Genomic DNA, 22,718 nt, shown 5'->3' on the forward strand with positions numbered 1-22,718 from the left:
ATTAACCAGCTGGAAGAGTTTAACTCTACAACGTGACTGACAGCATGATGTAACATATATATTACAATGCCCTTCTGTAATCCCTTACCAGCTGTCATTTGAGCTCAGATTTGTAGGTAAACAAAACAGTAGTTCATACAAGATGTGTCTAAAAGAACTGAGCATTTAGTGTAACTTATTTATATGGAGAATGATACATATCCATTTAATATGTAAAACTTAATACTTGTAATTTATACAAAGGGGCTTGGTGTTTTTGTGAATGTACAGTATATGTTCTCAATTTGTCTCAATTTGTCTATTAAGGAAAGTAACTGTAATTTGTTAATTAATTTATCTTTATTTAGTTTTAAATGAATACCCCATTGAAAATATATTAATTTCTATTCTGACAAGTGCTCTGTGCCATTTCAGAGAGTTTTTCTCTTTGTGTTTTTAGCTATGATACATTGTATTGCAATACTTGCTTCCTTCTTGACTTATAATGTGGACTTGGTCTTAAGGCAGGCATGTCCAAAGTCCGGCCTGAGGGCCAATTGCGGCTTTCTGAACAACAAATGAGTTGCTCAGTGTTTAGTCCTTATTGGTCGCTGTAGGCACTTGAATTAGGAGAAATTATACATTTCTTTTATTGTACACATTATTGAAGCATAAAGATGTATTGCTTAATTCTAAATATAACAAGTATCCAAAGTAGGGAAGGTCCTCGTCAAAATTATATATCAAAAGTATTTGAAAAATAAAAATGCTACATATGAAGTGAAGACTATGGAAGCTATACTATGAAATGCATTGTGAGTTTTCAAAGAAGTGTGTATTTTATTTTATATTATATGTGTTTGTTACCATATTCTTTCAGTCATTTTCTCCATTCCAATATATTTTCTATTATTCCTCATACTGTGACTGACAGCTGATTCATTTGTTCATCCATTCCTTGAGCTGTATAAAAAGTCACAAACACTACACCAACACACAATATATTTACTGCATATTCCAATATAGTATTATCAAAATCTCTAAGGTTTACCAACCAGATGAAAAGTTACTCGTGAATATGTTTATAAAATTCTTGTGACTATTAAAGACACCGAAAAGGAAAACATAGAATCTCAAATGGGCATAAAGGAATATTACCTGTTAACAATAAAAGGCAGTGAGAGAGACTATCCATGGCAGTAAAACTTCACCTTTTTTACTTAATATAAAAATATATTCCTCCACAGCACAGGACAAAAAACTAAAATCCCTCAATAGAGCAAAAATAGAAACAAAATAGAGCTTTTTGGCAATAAACACCAGTGATGGGTTTGGCGCATGTCATAGAAGGCCCCCTGCCCTGGGCTCCTGGAGGCACCTGGGGGCCAGCCTCCTCCCTACTGACTATGGGCCCTGGCCTTGGAAGGGGTTCTGTTTTTGGGGAGGTGGTTACAGGGGGTTCATTAGGACTACATCTTCCCCCTGGTATGGAGTGCCATGTTTCCGCAATTACTAGAGACTCTAAAGACTGTGGAGCTTTGATGCAGATTCGGGGCACCTGCATTTTGGGAGAGGGTTTATGGCATGGTGTTTTACTCTCTATCGGGTCAGGACTTACAGGACAGAGACCTCCATGGTCAGTATTTGCACCAAGATCTGATATCCGGAAGGTTTCAGCTAGAAATCAGGGAACCGCCTGTGTTTACCATCTTCCCCACAGATTACAATAGTGACCCCATACTGGGCTGGGGTGGGCCGAGTGCAAATACTGAGCCTGATGGAGAACTATGTGTGGTTTGCTGTGATCATTGTATGTAAAGTATGCCCTTCTACTGTTTAAATACTGATGTATTTTCAATAATAGTCAGCCCTGTTGTCACCTCAGCATTAGTGCTGTCTGATGCTTGGGCTGTTACAATAACTTTTCAGGACAGTACATGCACTGAATTCACTAAGCTACGGCTAGCTACATCGACAATGCAGCTTGGACATGAAACTGTAGCTGCACATTTGTTTTTAATCATTTTGAGTTTGTGACCAGCAAAAGGGTTTTCTATTTTTTTTTGTCTACTGGGTGTATATGGTATTTAAAAGCTTTTTATTTTTTTTATTTTTTTTTTACCCACGTTTTTCTTTTTCAGTTTTTATCATTTATGATTTCAAATGAAGCTTGACCATTTATGTCAAGTAAAAAAAACAAAATTAAAACCTGTTTAAAATTATCAGCCTAGTTACAATGTGCTTTTTTGTTATTAATTGGTAATGACAGGTATGCACTTAAATGAGCTTGTGGCAAAAATGAAATCACTGAAATACTGTTTGCAGAGAAATATATTGGTAGCAAACAAAACGTATGTTTTTTTTCCAGAAATTCCCAACGCTTTCTATTTATAGTGAATATATTATTTTATAGAGTAAATTTAATGCTGTGTAGCAGTTTTGCCATATGCACCACATGCTGAGTGTAAGATGGTTATCTTTTGTATTTTTTTCAAGCAGCCGATATTACAGAAGGAGATTTTGTAGAGCTCTAATTACATTCAAATTCACACTTACAGATGGAGTAAAGACAACATTAATATGTTCTTGTTTTTGACGATTTTTCTGTATATATTCCAACAGCTGTATCACACTCACTGCAGTTCATCTCATTGACATATTGTACATTTTATGCTATGGCATATGTCACTGGCTCCAAGATTAAGATGACTCAAAATACATATCATATTGTTTGTACTTTTGCAAATATTAACATATGGTGATGCTATTCTAGGGGTATTTTCTAGTAATAGTTCAGTATTTTTAGTACATTAGATGAACCATGCAATGGTGTTTACTGATTAAAATATGGAATGTATATTAATTAGAAATCCACCTTATGCATGTTTGTGTTTAAAGTGCACCTGTCATTGAAAAATGACAGTGTGTAACTTAGTAAGGAGTACCATTTGACCTATACATTATGGTAGTAATTTAGCTGGAAAATTAATAGGTGAAGAATTACTTAAAAGCTTAACTTTTCTCTATGCTTTGTGGGCCTACATTTCTTTTCACCATGTCACAGAATGTTTTGCGTGTAAAAAATTCTAGTATACAGCAGAAATCAGTCTGAGTGAATCCACATGGATGTACAACAATCAGACAATATATATCTCCAAATCTTTGTTCTCTGGACTCTTCCTTTTTTCACCCCATACTACAGCTACCGTGTTTTGGTTCTCTCTTTTATTGATTTATACTTCCAGTGACATCTCTCTTAATCCTACCCTCCCCCCACTATTTTTATCAGTTCCCAACCTATAAACATTCATATCTTATATGCCACTATAATACAACTTCCACTCATGGTACTTTACTCTATCAATGCTTAAGTTTATATTGACACAATGTCAGCGTTGTGTTCATAAATCACAACAGACCTTTATCAAGGATACTTTTAGAATTTATAGAAAAAAGTGCCAACACATTCTGAGTGTCCAACAGGAGGATAGCATATAAAATTAAAATATTTTAAACCGTAATATACAGTTTGGCAACGCCTGCTGGTTAAGCAATCCAGAGCTCTTTTGGAAAGTTATCGTAACTGATCATTTTGGGATTACTATGTTCTTCATTGTATATATACATATATATATATATATATATATATTACTTTAATTATGTCCCAATATTTCAGTTAGGTCATGCAGACAATGCAGTTTTACTGTCTTTTATGGATCTTTAAGTTGTAGGAAGTCCTATAACAGTTGGAGAGAGAGATTTAATTCTGTTGCAAGAATCATCTATATGCGAATCACAGTTAGGAGTCATTGGCCCCTGTTGGTACTTAATTATTCTTGTGTATTTCTGTAATGGTTTGGTTGTTTTATGTTTATGTTTTCTTTTTATGTTGATACCATATCCTGTACCTCTAGATGGGGATGTGAAGTTATTGTTTGACCAGTTTATGTTGCTTGCTTGGTAGAATGTTAATATGTCATTCTCTGAAAAACAGCTTTTGCTGTTAATCTCTTTTTCCACAAGACACAATTTGGAAGATTTCTATCAGTGAATTATACAGTAAGAAAATGCTGTGCTTGTGTTTTTAATGGTATTGCTGCATTTTAACTTCCCGTGAAGGAATACAGAATCAGTTTAACAATTATTCTCAAATGCTTTCCCGTTAGTTGAAATACAAATCTATTCTGCTTTACTATGGTTTTCAACTCTTACATGTATACTAAACTTTCTGGAGACACATATGCCAATTATTTCCTTATGTATATACTTAAATATACAATGTTTATTGGCAAATTGTTTCACATTGTCCTGAATGCTTTTAAATATATATTTCATTGTATAAAATTAGAGTATTTGTAACAATGAAACACATTGACTAGTAGAATGAAATAGCTGAGGGAATATGTTTAAATATTTATTCATTTTAGGTTTCCTTCATGCCATTACCAATACTTCTTTTCATATCCTAGTGATGGTGTAATGACAGCATAGAAATAATTTCAGCTTTCACTTTGTGTTACTACCCAATGCACAAAGTTAATTGATGTCAGATGAACATAGATAGATTGAAGGGTATGGTGATATGGTTCTATTTAGGACACTAAGCCTACCCACACTTATGTATTTAAGCTTTATTATTCTGCCAGTAATGTTGTCCAATTTATGATGCAGAGGTGTAAAATAAAACTGTTTTGTTTCTTTGGTAAACTATTTTTACTTTCCAGAGTTTGCTGAACTATGTATGTATTATGAGTGTGCATAGCTCTAAGTCATATCGCATGCTGGGTCACAGCTGAGGTAAAGCGGGACCGCTAAATGGCCTGACCTGGAAGAACTTTATGAGTACCATATTTCCACAATAAGATTTGACTGTGGCATACTTATCAGGAGTCCTATAGCAACATCATATCCTGCAGTGTTGTACAGTTGTTTATTGGTTATGTGTCCATATTTCGTTGTCTAAGAGTATTTATTGATACTGTGAATGCAAACAAGCCCAAGCCTAATCATGTACGGTCTATAGTTTAAAGAAATATATTTTGACAAACCATATATATATACATACAGTACATATATTCAGCATAATTATTTAGGCATTCTTTCAACATGTCATTTAAGAAGAGTTAACAACGGAGATATGGAAGTGGATAGATTAGATTTCAGTTGCATTGGTTGATTTATGAATGAGGAATGCCTGCCAAATATCAAAGGCTGTGGTGCCAGAAGATTTCATTGCATCATAAAGATCAATTATTATGAACAGATTGCAATTGTAATTTTCTAATTTAGCTTGTGTGCCACACTCTACTGAGTCTTATTTTCTATCATAGAAAATACTTCAATTTAAACCATAAACCCTATATATTTTAGGATCTTTCTATGTTTTGCTGTAAACATATTTTAAAATAACTTTTAAACTCTATGTATCCTGTTTTAAAGAAACCTGATGCTTTACTTGATAAAATCTTTCTATATGTTATATTCCATGAAGATATGGTTTGACAAGTTTTATGTGGAGGAATTAGAGTGGCTTCCACAGAGCCTTGACCTTCACCCTACTGAACACCTTTGGTATAAATTGGAAAACTGATTGTGAGTCAGGCTCTTGTAAAATATTCGTGCCTGCCCTTACAAATGATCTATTGGCGGAATAGGCACAAATTTTCACAAGCATCCTCCAAACTCTTATGGAAAGCCTTCCCAGAAAAATGCAGGCTTCAAGTGGGGGGGGCTCCATGTTAATCCCCATGATTTTGGAATGGTAAGGCCAACAAACTAATGTAGGTGTGATGGTCAGGTGTCCATAATCTTTTGGTCATATAGTGTACATCAGTACAAACTTGGTTTGTACTTACTTAAGATTCTTTGCAAATCATACTTGCTTTACAGCTGATTTTCTTAAAATTACTTAAACTTAAATCCATAAAGAGAGGATATTCAAAGTACCTGGGGTGACTCCAATTGATACCAACAATACCCAGAAAGAAACTATCCTCCGTTGAAAGGAAACCGAAAATGACCATAAAAAACAACAAAAAACAAACACATTTTTATTAAAAGTAGATAACACGCTAAAATTGGACAGAAAAATCCAATAACAATATTACTATATATGATTGCTAACAACCATCACACTCCTATCATGCTCAGGCAACATGTAAATGCTTAAACCAGGGCAAGATAGGAGTGTGATTGCTGTTAGCAATCATATATATATTAATATCGTTATTGGATTTTTCCATCCAATTGTGTTACTTAATTTTAATAAAAGTGTGCTTAACACACCAAAATTGGACAAAAAAATTAATAACGATTGTGACAGAATGACCTATCATACAGGGCCCCAAGGTACTCAGAGATGGCTCCAGCCTGGCTGCCAAACAGGCAGGAACTCCATTGTGTAAACTAATCCCATTAACAGGATTGCTGCCAGCGGGATATTCAGTAGCTAAAGGCGATTAAAGGTTGGGTTGTCTACATGTACCTGTTTATCAATGTTGATTTATGTTAATGAAGTTCTGTGGCTATATGAGTCTATGTTTTACAACAATTAACTGTTCATTCCTGCTGTACTCAGTTCAAGGTAGTTGTGTCTACACATAGCAGGGTTCCAAGGTGCGCATGCTGGCTGGTGCTGGAAGTGATTCCGGGGACAACAGGAGGATACATGTGGGTGATCTCTGGGAGTTACTACAGCTCTCTTGGTGAACCCGTTACAACGATATATATATATATATGTATGTATACATATATAATTGATAACAGCAAACACACACCTATCATACCCAAGCAGCCAGTACATGCCGGAACCTGGCCATGATAGGAGTGTGATTACAGCCTCCCTAGGCCATGCTATCCCCCAACACACTTACACATCCATGCTATCACACACACACATACTCATTCACAAACATTCATTCACTCATTCATATACTTATATTCATGTAATGTCTGGCATAGTATATAGTGGTGGGAATTATGATGTACTTTAGAGCATAACTCCCATAATTATATACTGAACAAGACATTGGCAATGGTACAGGCTAAAGCATAACACCCATCACTCTCACACATTTACTAATCCACATTTACTTATCCACTCTCACTGAATGTTTTTCTACCTTTCCTCTGTCACTGTCACTTTTCCTGGTATAGCTCCTTTTCATCCTCCTCCTCTTCATTCTTCCTCTTGACTTCTCTTCTTCTGTGTTCTGTCCTTCCGGTGCAGTGATTGCGGAAGGCTGTGGGCGCAGCTTCAGTGTTGTGCACGGGGATATGACATCAAATTGCGACGCACAGCAGCAGTTGCCACACGCATTGCAAGGGAGCAGGATTGGAGGTCTGCATTAACAGACCTCCTGCTCCCTTGATTGGTTTTAAGCCGGTTAGAGGAAGATCCTTGATCTCCCCAACTGAGCCTGTTCCTCTAGCGGCCGACATTACTGTCTATCTCTGGAGGGGTGCCGGCACATGGGGTGGACCGCCCCCCCCCCGCCCCCGCTAGGTACACTACTGTATTAATAGGATATACATTTCTTTGGTCCAGCAAAAATAAAAAAGTGGACAAGGGTGTCGACCTGGTACCTTGTACCATTCTAACCTAAAACAAATCTTACATATCACTGGAATGTAATGAAATAAAAAAAAATTGGTATACCATAGAAAATATTTATTAGTAGGATGTAATCAAATATTTAAACCCTAAATATGGTACATATATACAGTATTGTTATACCAGTTGTCTAAAAGTGATTACTCTCAACTAGCTACACTAAACTTGCAAATATATAGAAGTTTTGCTTGCACTACAGCTATGAACTACGTCATCACTTACTTTACTGTTTAAATCAGCATTGATAATACCATATTACCATCACATATACTTTGGGAATTCACTGGTACTGTCAGTCACAGTGGGTTATATACATGTTAGGAAACTGCAGCTGCAATTTAACCCCTGCTTAAGTGAAAGTCTGGATCATTTTTACGCACTCTATTTTGGAGCCAAAGGGCTCCTAGTTAACCATCCTGGGAAGTTCCTAAGTAAACCAAATCTCTATGGTTATTGGCCTGCAAAGCAAGTGTTCCTGTGGCTGCCAAATGCAAGAAGCATATGTTCTCTAGTATGGAATTAATGAGCACAATATATTTTTTAAAAGGTACACAAAGTTTAGGTTGGTGGTAAATTTCTTAATAGAAGGGAAATTAAGTGGAGAAATAAAAATTTATGGTAGCACAAATGTAGAATGTTTAAGTATGTATAAATCTTGCAGATGTTAAAATCTCAACTTTTATGTTTATAATGTGATTTGTGAAATTAGAACAATGTATTGATAAAGATATATATGGTAATACATTTTCTTATTTCTCTGTTTTTAGTTACATACTGATCATGATAAAGGAGAAGGAAATTTAAAGTACATATTATCAGGCGATGGAGCCGGCAGTCTGTTTATTATTGATGAAAATACTGGAGATATTCAAGCAGCGCGGAAGTTGGATAGAGAAGAGAAGTCACTGTATGTGCTTCGTGCCAAAGCAATAGACAAGAGAACTGGAAGACAAGTGGAACCTGAATCTGAGTTTATCATAAAAATACATGACATTAATGATAATGAACCAAAATTTACAAAAGAAGTTTACTTTGCCAGTGTCCCTGAAATGTCTGAAGTTGGTAAGTGGAATGACATTTGACAAAACAAATGTAAACAACTATATATATGTATAGGATGTGGTCCAGCCAATGCACCCTTTCGAGGCCAAGAGTTGAATGGAAGCATAATAAATGGATTGTTTTCTAACTCCCCCATCTCTCTCTATCCTCCCCCTTTTTCTTTGCCAGATTATATATATATATATATATATATATATATATATATATATATATATATATATATATATATATATATATATATTCTTTGTAATCTAAGGTAGATAAGGACTCACCTTTCACTTACCCCAGGATGATATCAAGGTTTACAAAGAGATCCAGACTCGATTTAGCACTGCAGGACCATCAGCATCATATGATTAAGGTGATAAAGAAGCAGGAGCGGTAGTAGGGCATTGGGTAGACACTGGCAGATACACACATCCAGTGTTACTGTACATGACACTGAATTTCCCCCAAATTAGAGAAATGTTTAAAGAGATGATCCCTCAATGCAAAGAAGAAGATTGAGCCACGGGAGCAACAGAACCAAGTCAGGGCACAGGGTAGGCTGCCATATGGTACAAATGTGAATTTCCCCCAATATTAGAAAATTAAATGATCTCTCTGATTAAAGGAGCAGGAGCAGCAACAGTAGAGCATGCATGCACAACTTCATAGGGGGAATATGTGGGAGCTATAATACCCTAATACAGAAACAGTTGAGGAACAAATAGGAAAACGTGTACCCTAAGGAAATATATCTAATATGATTCCAAAGGGTTTAAGGATTAATTTGTGCCCTTGTAATAACTTAACAGCCCCAGCAATTGAAAATATTAAGCAGACATAGGAGACTTGTCTTAATTGCCTTGATTTTGGAGGAAAATAAAGCCAAAATGGGGAAATAAAAGCTTAATGGATAAGGTTGAACTCTAATTCAGAGAACAAAATGACATGGAAGAGATAAAACAATACAGTTTATATGAAGACAAATAAGGACAAAAAAACAAGTAAATACATACATATTAGAATCTGAATCAGGACTGGAGAGGAGAGGTACAATTCCAGGTATCAATGACGTACAACCAGATGGGGAGGTAGAACATAGAGATCCATTGCCAAAAGAGAAAGATCCTTCTGGACAACTAGAGGGGGTGGTTTGCCCAAAAACCATCAAGGACAAGGAAGAATTACAAGTTGTAAATCTATCCAGGATAGAATTAACACCAATACAAATTGAGGTTTAAGCTAAAGGATTGACATCCTCACCTTCTTAGGACACCTTGATAAATTTCAGGTTAAAAGAGATTTATATTTGGGTTTTTTGCAGGATGATAATCCTGGTAAGGATAAAAGGGATCTGGATATTAATTGTAGGTAGAGTAATATAGAGGAAGGAAAATAGAAATAAAAAATGTTGTCCAACTTTAACATACGTCCGACTGTATGTGGATCCTAGTGGTGCCATATTTGTCAGGCTGATTGAGGATGATTTGGATGCATTATGGTTAACTTCAAAAACAGAGGGCAATTTTTCCACAAACCATCATAAGGCACTGAAGGCCTTACAGCTATTAGTCAATTTAGAGATGAGTCACAATATTAAATTATAATCCCATGAATAACATACAGACATTGTTACTTCAAAATGTGAGTGACACTCTGAGAAATGGTTTAATTAAAGAGAGAGAATATAAAGCGGTATATAATCACTGAGGTTATTCGTAGTGAACTCCTATTTCCAAAAAAAAGGAAAGAAAAGATCCAATAAATGCATCAGTGAGGTTTATCTCTCGATTTAATCAACAGTGGGGAGATATTAGATGCATATTACAGAAAGGACTAACTCGGTTTATTGGTGAGGACATATTAGAAGTTATACATGAGCTGTAATTTATGTTCTCTTATGTCCATGTCAGAAATATTATGTAGGCAAGACAATACATGGATTAAAAGATAGAGTTTTGGAACACATTAGCGACAGCTCTGTAGTAGTCTGTGGGAGGCAGCTCTGTAGTAGTAAATTTTTTACATGGTCGAGGGAAGAGTTAAATCAGACATCCCCCTTGCATCCATTAACATACATGGAAGCATTAGGGGGATCAGCAAGTGTTTATTTCACACACAATGGTAATAATCTTGTTTACTAACCTCCATCTAGAATAACCTCTAGATGACCATAATTAAATTAACGTTAAAATATCAGAACATTAAATAACAATTTATCTTCAGCACAAACCCTCTTTTCTTGTTTTTCTCTCACATGCTAATGTACTAGCACAGCAGTGTAGGACCAGAGGGGTTACCTCCACAATTTAGTGCCAAAATCCTTTTTAATAAAATATGCAGATTAAAATGGAGTAAATAACACAAAACCTTTACTTTTCCTCTCACTGATTTCTGGGCCTAGAATGTTTTGTCCTTTGAAGTGACTATAAATTCAGGAGGGCGTTTTATCTCTGGATAAGTAAAAATTAAATAGTACAATTTATTCCTACAGTAAGTAAAGTGCCAGGAAACAGATAACCAAATACAAGCACCAGGACAGGCTCTGCCATACCACCCTCCAAACACACACACCAGGACAGGGTCTGCCACACTGACACCCAGACACACACACACCAGGAGAGGTTCTGCCACACTGACACCCAAACATACACACCAGGACAGGCTCAGCCACACAGACATCCAAACACACACACTAAGACAGGCTCTGCCACACCAACACCCAAACACACACACCAGGACAGACTCTGCCACACCGACACCCAAACACACACACACACACACACACACACACACACCAGGACAGGTTCTGCCACATGGACGCCCAAACACACACACCAGGACAGGCTCTGCCGCAGCGACACCCATACACACACACCAGGACAGGCTCTGCCACACTGACAAGGGTGACTTGGCTGGGTTCCTGCATGTCCTGGGCGGAACAAGAGATGTTGCTCACACAGTCTAGATTTTAGATGAACTTATTGTTCTCTCACACCAGGGAGGGACAATCTCAGTAAACTAATGATAGTAAATACAAACAATAGCTGATGCCAGGAGACCTGTACAACTAACAGTCTGAATAAACACCCTTTTTGAAACAAGATTGTCCCAACTTTGTATCTGAGCTCTTTAGTAATTAGGGAAAAGTGGCACTCTCTACCAGAGGGAAGATGCAATCCCATTGGATCCCTTGTACCCTCCTCCCCAAAAACAGAACCCCTTCCAAGGTCAGGGATTATAGTCTGTAGGGAAGAGGTTTACCCCCATGCCTCTTCAGAAGCCCAGGGCATGGAGGCTTCTGTGACAGGGGAATAAAATCAAGCTCACCTGGAGTGAGTGGAAAATGCAGGCTCCCTATCTGCAGATGAAGCAGGTCTCCATGGCCGGAGGCACGCAGATGCATCACCCTCTTTCTGGAGGGTCCTCGGGAATGTATATCTTAAGGTATATGCAACCTGGGCGATGGGCAAGTCCTTTGGATGTAACTTGGGAGCTGAGCAAGTCCTCTGGATGCAATATGGGTGCTAGGCTAAGTGCTATGTGTGCAATCTGGGTCTTGTGGATGAAATGTGAGTCCCAATGCGGCCCTTTGGGTGTGCGACTGTGATCTCTGCTTTTTACGTGGGTCAATTAATACTAATGTGCATTCTTCACACTTTTCACGCTTTAGTAGTTTTGTGTTTGCTTCTTTTTATTCTAACTTTGTTTACCCCTTAAAAATGAATTTGTTGACCTGTGATGAATCATTGTTTATATTCTTAACTGTGCATTTTGATGTACAAATATTTTATCATTTCTTCTGCAGCTGATCCTTTTATATATTAAAATTGGCCCTTTAAAATGTATACGTATTGGACACATGTTTACTCCCACAACTGCTTGGTTTAAAAACTAGGAAAGCACCAATGGCTGTACCAGTGTCAGTGTCTGGCTCAGCATATAGTGATGGGAGTTATGTTGTATCACTGTCAATGTCTGGCACAGTATATAGTGATGGGAGTTATGATGTACCACCCTGAGTGTGAAAATGTGAATAAGTCACTGGGTTTGGGGAAATTTATATTACTTTTATTTTTTTAACTCTCTGTAGTTTTAACCTTCATGACAAAGGCTGTTTTAACATTTCTGCGTGCTCGTGCGTGCTCGCTGTAATTTTCTTCTTTCTTATTAACTGAACCCATACAAGTTATATATTGGGTTTTTTCAGGACAAGAAGGGCTTTCTTTAGATGTTATTGTTTTGATTGTATCATACCATTTACCATAAAAAAGTATAAAATATGGTGGAAAAGTGAGAAAAAACTTTTTCTGACTTTTACTCATCTATAAAAGCTAATGAAATAAACCGCTAACTAGATTCTACTATTTGTCCTGAGTTTAGAAATACCCAGTGTTTTTATGTTTTTTTGCTTTTTTCAATCTTGAACTTTGATGTTTGGTGATCCTGTGCCCATTTGGTACATCTTTGAGCCCGGCCAATTCAGTGTGCCCAATAAAACCATATATTTTTGAAAACTAGACACAACAGGGTATTTCAAATGCTGGTATTTTAACTCTTTCCATGCACTTATTCTTCCACCAGCCTATGTCACTGTCACACAACACCCCAATATGTGTTCAGCAACATCTCCTGAGTACAGTGATACCACCCTTGCATGGATTTCTCTGGTTGTTTGGGAGCTGAAAGCCACATTTGGGACGTGTGCATTTTTCAAATTGGAAATTACATATATGGTCATCCTTCCCCCGGTGTTAATTGGGACATTGTTGAATCTGGCCAATTCAATTTACCCCATCAAATCATACATTTTTTGTAAAGTAGACACCCCATGGTGTCCCCCAAGAAGTGGAAAGATCTACTCTTGTGCCCAACTGGAAAAGGATATGGTCATCAACAATGTTGTTGATTATGACAATAAACTAGATTTAGATTATGAACAAGACTTGGAGGAGTCAAGCGACACTTCCAGTAATTTATCTGTTAGATGTGTTGCTAGAAGATTGTTAGGCACTTTCACCACAGTGTGAATGCAAGCCAGCACCTGATAGAGCAGTAGAAGTCAGGTCTACCCCACCACGTCTACTTCAGGACATAGCCAACCACTGGAATTCCAACCTCAGCATGATGGAGAGGATCCTAGATTAGCAGCAGCTCTTTACTCCACGTCCTTTAAGCAGACTATTGGGGTGTCCAGCCTGAGCATTACTGGGGAAGGCATAGTGGTCCTGAAACCATTCAGGGATGTGATCAAGATTTTAAGCCAGAGGTTGGCCACTTTGGGCCAGGTAATCCCTGTATTTACCTTCCTTATCCAGAAAATGCATGAAAACACAATGAGGTCTTGTTGCGGGACAGATTACACACAAAGGCTAGAAAGCCGATAAGAAGGCAGGACAAATATAAGAATCTATTTAGCAGATTGTTCCAATAGCTTTTGTATATTAGTAAAAAAAAGTCACTTTTTTATAGTACATTATATGATACGATCAAAATAATATTATCTAAAGAAGGCCCTTCTTGTCCTGAAAAAAACAATATATAATGTGTGTGGATATAGTAAATGAGAAAGAAGAAAATTACAGCTAAAGACAAACACTGCAGGAATGTTACCATTGTCATGAAGGGTACAAAAACAAAAAAAAGGGGGTAAAATCTTATGTACATTTGTTTCTTGCTTTATATTATTTTCTAATATGTAACAGCTTGGAATTGTATTACATACTCGGTTATGCAGTAATTTGTTTTAGCATAGAAATCCAAGTGTCAAAGTGACACAATTATAGCCCCGCAGAGCCAGATAACACTAGCAAAAGTTGCAACATTGGGAAACAGTTTTCAAATATATATGAAACAGTTCTCTTTGCACAAACAAGTTCTAAAAGATTAATTCGGCAAATACCCTAAAACAGAATAAAGTATGGCACTGTACTTGGATTTTTGTCACTTTGATCTATGGCGCATGTCTTATTTCATGCATGCATTCAATTGTTCTGAAAAATGAAATTGCTTAATGTAATTGCTTGAAGAAAATATGGAACATAAATCAATGCAACAAAATAGATTTAACAATACCACTTAACTACAGATGGTTGTTGGACTGAAGATCTAGCCACTTTATTATATGTAAGATAAACAATTTAATTTTTGTTAAATGCCTTACTTATTTCTGATGGTTCTGTTTATCTAGATTTTAAATTTTCAACAAAAACACTTTTCATAAAGAACAGAGGGAACATAAATCGCCTTTGGATTTTTTTGTGTAGGTGTGTGTCAAATATTGAAAGTAGTTTTATATGTGACATGATTTGCTTTTAAGAAAAGTTTGTTCCAGCACTAATGGTTCACGGTTTCATTAAAATTCGTACAGCTATTTACTATAAGTAGTTATGAATTATGGACGTGTTATAAGTAAAAGAAAACCTTTCAGATATAAAAAAAAAAAAATGTTGTGCTTGGGGTAGGTTTTTTTATTTTTTGGGTAAATCAATATTTATTGAATTTTTCATAAACAGGGTACAGAAGGAGAAATAAGGGGGGGGATAAGAATATAATGCAAAGGAAGGTGATAAGCCCAAGAACATAAAATAGCGTAGCAACCCCAGTGGGGAATAAATATGCATATGGAGGAAATGCAAACCTCACACGGCAGTGGTCCTCACCGCTGCAGGATATTTAGGGAAACTATGTCACCGGGGTGAGGAGATCTGCATCCTCGGTACAGGGATGGGGGGGATCATGAATTGTGGGTGGGGGGGAGTCAGAGAAGGGAGATGGGGGATGGCGAGGGGAGGGCAGGGGAGAGGGGAGGTGGGTCACACGAGGGGAAAAAAAAAGAAAAAAGGGAGAGAAGGAGAAATGGGGAACACTTTTTTGTTCCACCCTCCAGACCCACTGCCCCAATGAAGGAGGGGTCGGGTCACCCTAATGCAAAGGAATCAGTGCCTTCGCTGCAGTGACCAGGTGACATACAACAGAAGACTTATACAATGAGATCGGAAAAGGCATATGTTGGAGAAGAAAAAATTCTGGTGTAAAGGGGATTGGCTTGTCCGTGAGGGCCCCTACCCGCGTATGGATGGCTTTCCAATATGGGACAATTCACGGGCAATGCCACCAACATGTGTCTGCAAAACCAGGGCTATAGCACATCACCCCTGACAGGGTGCGATACCAAAGAGCCAGCAGCTTATATGACATTTTCTGATTCCAAACCTGGAGAAAATCAGGATTATCCTTCACCGGGGTGAGTGGAGAAGGTATAGTAGACAAAGTTGTACCCCGTAGAAGTGAGTGCCAGACCTGTAGCGTAGCCTTAATGAAAGGGTGAGCTGACGCACGATTCCTGGCCGTACCCATAGCGAGCCAGGGCAACGACCCAGCACGTATGCCCAGCAGGCCACTCTCCACCTCTATCCACCGCTTCTGCTGCGAGCCATGCACCCATTTCAGAACACGCAACAGTTGACAGGCCCTGTAATATGTGCGGGGGCAGGGCAGCGGAAGGCCCCTGTTTGACTTGGGATGGATCAGGGTACTGAACTTTATGCGAGGTGTGCAAAGCCCCCATATAAATTGGAGAAAGGCAGAATGGATCGAGGCAAAAAAGGAAGGGGACGTGGATAGTAAGGGTCTGAAAGAGGTATAAGAGATGAGGCATAACATTCATTTTGACGGCATTGAGTCTTGACCATTTGTGGAAATCAGATTGCAGAGATGCCAGCAGAGGTGGAAAGTGTGGAGTTAGGAAAATTTGCCTGTCAACAAAAACCCTAGATATTTAAGTTTAGAGCAGCACCATGTGAAAGGGAAGGGGGTAGTTTTATTTTAACGTGCATATTCTTGAATAAATTACTCTTTTTTTTAGAGCGGATAGGCTCCATTTAATCAATGGAGCAATGCAAGGTTTGAACCACTGAACATTTATTTTTATTGATATTATGTTAAAATATTACTAACATTAAAACTTTTTAATGGCAGGCATATTGAAAAAAGGTTGTCAGGGAATAATATCCTATGTAATTATTAACATAACATTTTCACAATGCAAACTTGCCAATCCATGTTTCATAAATGAAAATAAATATACCGTAACTTTCAATAAAGTTTTAACTGACATTCAGAATTATTTTACCTTGATATAATGTAAGCTCAGTCAAGTAGAACTTCCATTGGATTGTGGCCTTTATGAATATCAGTGAGTTTGTCAAGTACCATTTGTACTCCCTAGTGGTCTTTAGTGAACAGTTACATCTATACCCATTGTGGTACAGAACTCTTTTTCTCTCAATGATTATCTGCCTCAATATCTGTCAGCGTTGGCACCTTCCATCTGGGGCTTAATGTTGCACTACTCACCTGAAAGTATTCTTTTTAATCTTAAAAGTATTTGCTATGTGCAGTATAAAAAAAATCTCTAAATCAATATATCTGATTCACATACTCTAGCAGAGATAGTTAAGGACTATCCTATGTTAAGGACAGGGAGGATAAATGCCATTTTAGTTTGGCTTTTAATATTTCTGTAATCTCTAATATATAATTATCATCATGGTTTTGTGTCTTTTATTTTAATGAACTATTTTTATGATAAAAGCTGTGTATTGGTTCTTACAACTACCAGTTTCAGTTATATAGCCATGTTGTAAAAACAACATAAAATACAAATTCAAAAAATACATTCAAAAGTGCCACTGGTGCCTTTAAAATGTTGTAAATGCTCCTTGAAACTTCTTTTAATGATTTCAATGGAAATAGTAGACACTCTACACCTGTCAACTTGAGTGGTAAATTGTGAATGGTATTGTATTGTTCAAATGTATGAATCCCCTAGTGTAATATACAGAGTACTATCCTGATACATTCAGTGTTTTACTGGTGACACCTAGGGAAAATGATACCAGACTTGTATATTCCATATATTGGATGTTCACGCAAATATCATATTCACTCAATCCAACATTTGTAATTGTAAGAAAGTTCACTCTGCTTGCATAGACTTGTGAGGTGGGGAGGGGTAATCAAATACCCCTTATGCCACCATTCCCTGTGCACTAATAGCTGGGATGGGTGGTAAAATATATTTATTAATACCCTAAGGAAGGCATGGAGCCTATCATGTGTCCCTCTTACCTTCCTCTTCTTTGCCCTTTGGGATGGCAATTTGAAGTAGGAAAAATACCAAGTCTTGTAGAATACCATAAAACTCCATAGAATCACAAAGATTATTTTATTACCATCTTGTAAAGTTCAGACATCATGCCACATTGCTGTCATTTATTTGTGTAACATCCGTAAAACCTTATGAATAAACATATGGAAGCATAAAAAAAATTCCTTTCCTAGCAACCAAATAGCTAATCAAAAGCTGTAGCAACCATGTTTGTTCTATCAACATGCAGAAACACAATATGACTGTTTCCTTCTCCCTCCTCCATAAAAGATGTTACTGTATGGGCTCTATATTCTTATATGGAGTAGTCATAGACAGCAAAATAATTTTACACTCTCCATTTTTCCTATTGAAAAAGGACCATTTTACGGAGAGCTTGGTAGATAAGTGGAACAGCCACCGGCAGATGTTTTAAAGCTATTTTAAATTAGTGACTGTTGTGCCCATTCACAAAAAAGGCAGTAGGGAGGGGCTGGGCAACTACAGGTCAATAAGTCTTACATCTGTAGTGGGGAAATTAATAGAAAGTATGTTAAATAAGATAGATAGGATTGTTAAACATCTAAAGTGACATGGGTTTCAAGATCAAAAACAACATGGGTTTTCCTCAGGAAGATCATGCCAAACTAATCTGATTGATTTTTTTGATTGGGTGACTAAAGTAATTGATTAAGGTGGTGCAGTAGACATTGTGTATGTAGATTTCAGTAAGACTTTTGACACTGTCCCACATAGAAGACTTATCAATAAACTGCAGTTTAGGCAGTGGCTGAGTGACAGACAACAGAGGGTTGTAGTCAATGGAGTATATTCGGAGCAAGGTCTTGTTACCAGTGGGGTACCTCAGGGATCTGTACTTGGACCGATTCTCTTTAATATTTTTATTACTGATATTGCAGAAGGTCTTGATGGAAAGGTGTGTCTTTTTGCTGATGACATAAACAGAGGTAGATTATACTGCATTTATATGGCTCAAAGGTTAATTCAATTTTATGAATATAAACAGTATAATATCTAATTCAATACATTTATATGTAAGGAGTGAATATTTGTCCACTGCACTTTATGGAGAAATTGATTTTTGAACAGACCCACTGGCAATAATTATTCATGCATAATATTATCTGATCTATAAGGAAATGTATTAGCCTATGTTGGTTCTAATGGATTTTGTGTTCCATAGGTTATGATAAATGAGTTTCATTTTTTTTCTGATGCTTAAACACATTAATAACGTAAAACAAAAATACATTGAACAGGGATTTAGAAGCATGAAGTCTAGATTATCTATGTAAACTCACAAATAATTCTATGAATATTTCAATATATTGTGCAGATTATTGCTTTTATATCAATAATACAATATATTAGCACATTGATGCACTTAGAAGGACATTCTTTGTTTACACTATTTGAATAAACACTTTTTCATGTGACTTGAAAATGTGTGTAAATACCATCCATACTGCTTGCAATGACCTTGGACAAACTGACTGAAATGCCAAAGACGTTTTGTAAATTAAAGTTCATTTTTACTAATATTTCTAAACATTATTGATTGCAGTAATAAAGTGATTTATATGACATTGTTAACGCATGAGACCAGTGTTATTTTACACCTTAGGCTGTTTGCATTCTTGTAATATTTACTTTATCCTTATTGAACTGTAATTTTCTTCCTTCTTCTAAAGAGTGCTTATAAAGATTTTTAATGTTGTTAATCCTATAATTGAAGAGTATACTTCGTCAGTAGAAAGGGTACTGTGGTGGTGGATCCTAGCTATGATATTGTAAGCTTAAAAACAGTATAAAAGTAGCAAAGTATATTTACTGTAATAAAACTAGCTAAGAAGTTTGAGGCTGTTGTTCCACTGGATAACTACACTCACTGGACACTTTATTAGGTGCTAGTACCGGGTTGGACCCCCTTTTGCCTTCAGAACTGCCTTCATTCTTTGGGGCATACTACCTACAAGGTGCTGGAAACAGATTTTGGTCCATATGGACATGATGACATCACACAGTTGCTGCAGATTTGTGGGCTGCACATCCATGATGCAAATCTCACATTCCACCGCATCCCAAAGGTGCTCTATTGGATTGAGATCTGGTGACTGTGGAGGCCATTGGAGTACAGTGAACTCATTGTCGTGTTCAAGAAACCAGTATGAGATGGTGTGAGCTTTGTGACATGGTGCATTATCCTGCTGGAAGTAGCCATCAGAAAATGGGTACACTGCAGTCATAAAGGGATGAACATGGTCAGCAACAATGCTCAGGTAGGCAGCCGCATTAAAACGATGCTCACTTGGTACTAAGGGGCCCAAAGTGTGCCAAGAAAATGTCCCCTACCCCATTACACCACCACCAGCCTGAATCGTTGATACAAGGCAGGATGGATCCATGCTTTTATGTTGTTTATGCAAAATTCTGACCCTGCCATCTGAATGTCGCAGCTGGAATCGAGACTCATCAGACCAGGCAACGTTCTCTTAAACTGTGTAATAAAATTAGCTGTACATTGAAGTAGTATGGTGGTCTTGGTCGCATTTAACAGACTGATGGTTAGCGATTTCCTATAATTTACCATTGGTTTCAGGGTATGATGGAACGTATTGTTCTTGTGACAGAGATAAAATTGAGGTTATCCTATTTCTGGATGACATAAATTACCTTAGACCAGAAGAGTTTAAGCAATCTTCAAACCCACAAAATATGTGCATAATCCCACTAATTGATCTGCACCTGCAACATCTATCCAATACCTGGTGCAAAAACCTATATATATTTACTAGAGGCCTATACCACCTGGTTATTATCTTGTATGCTGACTATTGCTGTTTACTAGAATTTGAACATTTTTGGGGTAGTAAGTAATAGTTTGTTACATTGGGCATTTTTTTCCCCATAATTTGAGGTAATATGGAGTCAAATTTTATTGGTCCAAAGGAAGGAGCTTATAGACTTGGGATATTACATGTTTGGAGTGGGGGGAATCTGTATACATAGCATTTCTAATAAGGAGTAGTCTGTCGGTAAATTAAACATTTTTGGAGAGAGAATATGAAGATTGTAGGAGAATTGTAGCTTAAATAATAGGTCAGGTACACCAGCGATATCCATTAATGGTTTAAGTTCTCTGTTGATCCATAGATGGCCTAGATGGATAAAAGGGACATCCTCTGGGGTAATGTCTTAAAGAGCAACTCTCTGATTCCCAGGAGAAGTCAGCTTTAAGTGATAGGGGCATAAGAAGACTAGGGTATGTAGTTATACTACTATTCTTTCTAACCATTTAGCAGACTCGCAAAGTAGGTGAGATTGTAGGATGCATGCTCTCAATGCCTGACCTAGTTTTCTCAGCCCAAACAATAAGTACTATGGTCAGTTATAGGCAGCTCTGAGACCCACAACTTCTTAGTCGGTGTCGACCACTCCACAGTTCTCTGTAGGTGGGTTGCACAGTTATATTTAGAAGTAATAACCCTTTTACATTGCTAAAAGAATGCGCTAGGTACATACAACAACCATAATATTATGACCATTGCTTCGTGGTCCAGTTCTTATGCTCATGAAACCATTGTAGGTGCTTTCGGCAGTAGATAGGGGTCAGCATGGGCACCCTGATTGGTCTGCAGCTATGCAGACCCATACGCAACAAACTGCAATGCACTGTGTGTTATGACACCTTTCTATCAGAACCAGCATTAACTTTTTCAGCAAGTTGAGCTACAGTAGCTCGTCTTTTGGATGTGACCACACAGGCCAGCCCCCCACCACATGCATCAATGAGCTGCCCATGAACCTTGGGCCAGTTTTGATAGGTACTGACCACTACTTACCAGGAACACCCCACAAGAGCTGCAGATTTAGAGATGCTCTGATCCATCATTATAGCCATTATTTGGCCCTTGTCAAAGTTGCTCAGATCCTTAAGCTTGCCCATTTTTCCTGCTTCTAACACATCAATTTTGAGGACAAAATGTTCACTTGCTGCCTACTATATCCCACCCACTGACAGGTGCTTTGATAACAAGATTTTCAGTGTTATTTGCTTCACCTGTTAGTGATCATAATGTTATGGCTGATCAGTGTATAATAGAAGGGTCTGGAACAGATAATGGAAATGTGCAAGTATGTTCATCTTGATCATCACTACATTGCCTAGCCAGGTGACATAATGGAGAAAATAATTTTGAAGTTGGATATGTATCCAAATCTTTGAAAGTCTGAATTGATATGTTCCAACAAGATTATTGCATCTGTCAGCGAGAATAGGATATCATCAGCGAATATTGCTGATTTTTTAATGATCTCCTTCCATTGTGATACCTTTAATAGCAAGGTTAGCTCTTATTGCTACAGGTAGGGGTTCAAGTGCTAGTATAAAGAGTATCAGGGACAATGGGCACCTCGGTCTTGTGCCATTTCACAGGGTGACCCGGACATCACTCCATTTATCTGAATTATGGCTGTAGGTTCTCTGTATAATGATCTAATTCAGTTCAAGTCCCAGTGTACATAACACCGCAAACAAATAGGGCCATGCCACCATGTAAAATGCCTTTTCCTCATCGTTAGACAGCAGAATCATGTGGACAAAAGGGAGTGGGCATGAGACATTAATTTCAAGGTCTTGGTGGTATTATCTCACACTTCCCTACCTAGCAAAAAACCCTGGTCTTCATGTATCAGCTGCGGGCCATTGCCCTCAATCTGTTAGCTAATCTGCAAATATTTTCAAATTTACATTACGGAGGAATGTAGATCTGTAACTGCTATACCATTCATGATCTTTCCCTGGCTTTTGTGTCACTGTGATGAGAGCCTCGGTAGTATGAGGATATAGGGGGGATGGGGGTTTATTGAGTTTAGCCTAATTACTAGGTGAGGCGCCAAGAGGCCTTG

The 22,718-nt window shown here is 37.5% G+C and overlaps 1 protein-coding gene across 1 annotated transcript in view; it reads left to right on the forward strand.

Moving 5' to 3' along the window:
• Nucleotides 1-22,718, forward strand: part of LOC149302552 (cadherin-9-like) — a 103,644-nt gene that overhangs the window by 41,398 nt on the left and 39,528 nt on the right. The window contains exon 6 of the mRNA XM_089482232.1: nt 8,359-8,653. Coding sequence (XP_089338358.1) covers nt 8,359-8,653 — 295 coding nt within the window. The remainder of the gene's footprint in view (nt 1-8,358; nt 8,654-22,718) is intronic.

The sequence above is a fragment of the Sceloporus occidentalis genome, unplaced genomic scaffold (genome assembly GCF_023333645.1).
Source record: "Sceloporus occidentalis isolate IW3139 unplaced genomic scaffold, rSceOcc1.0.p SCAF_18, whole genome shotgun sequence".
Taxonomy (NCBI): Eukaryota; Metazoa; Chordata; class Lepidosauria; order Squamata; family Phrynosomatidae; genus Sceloporus; species Sceloporus occidentalis.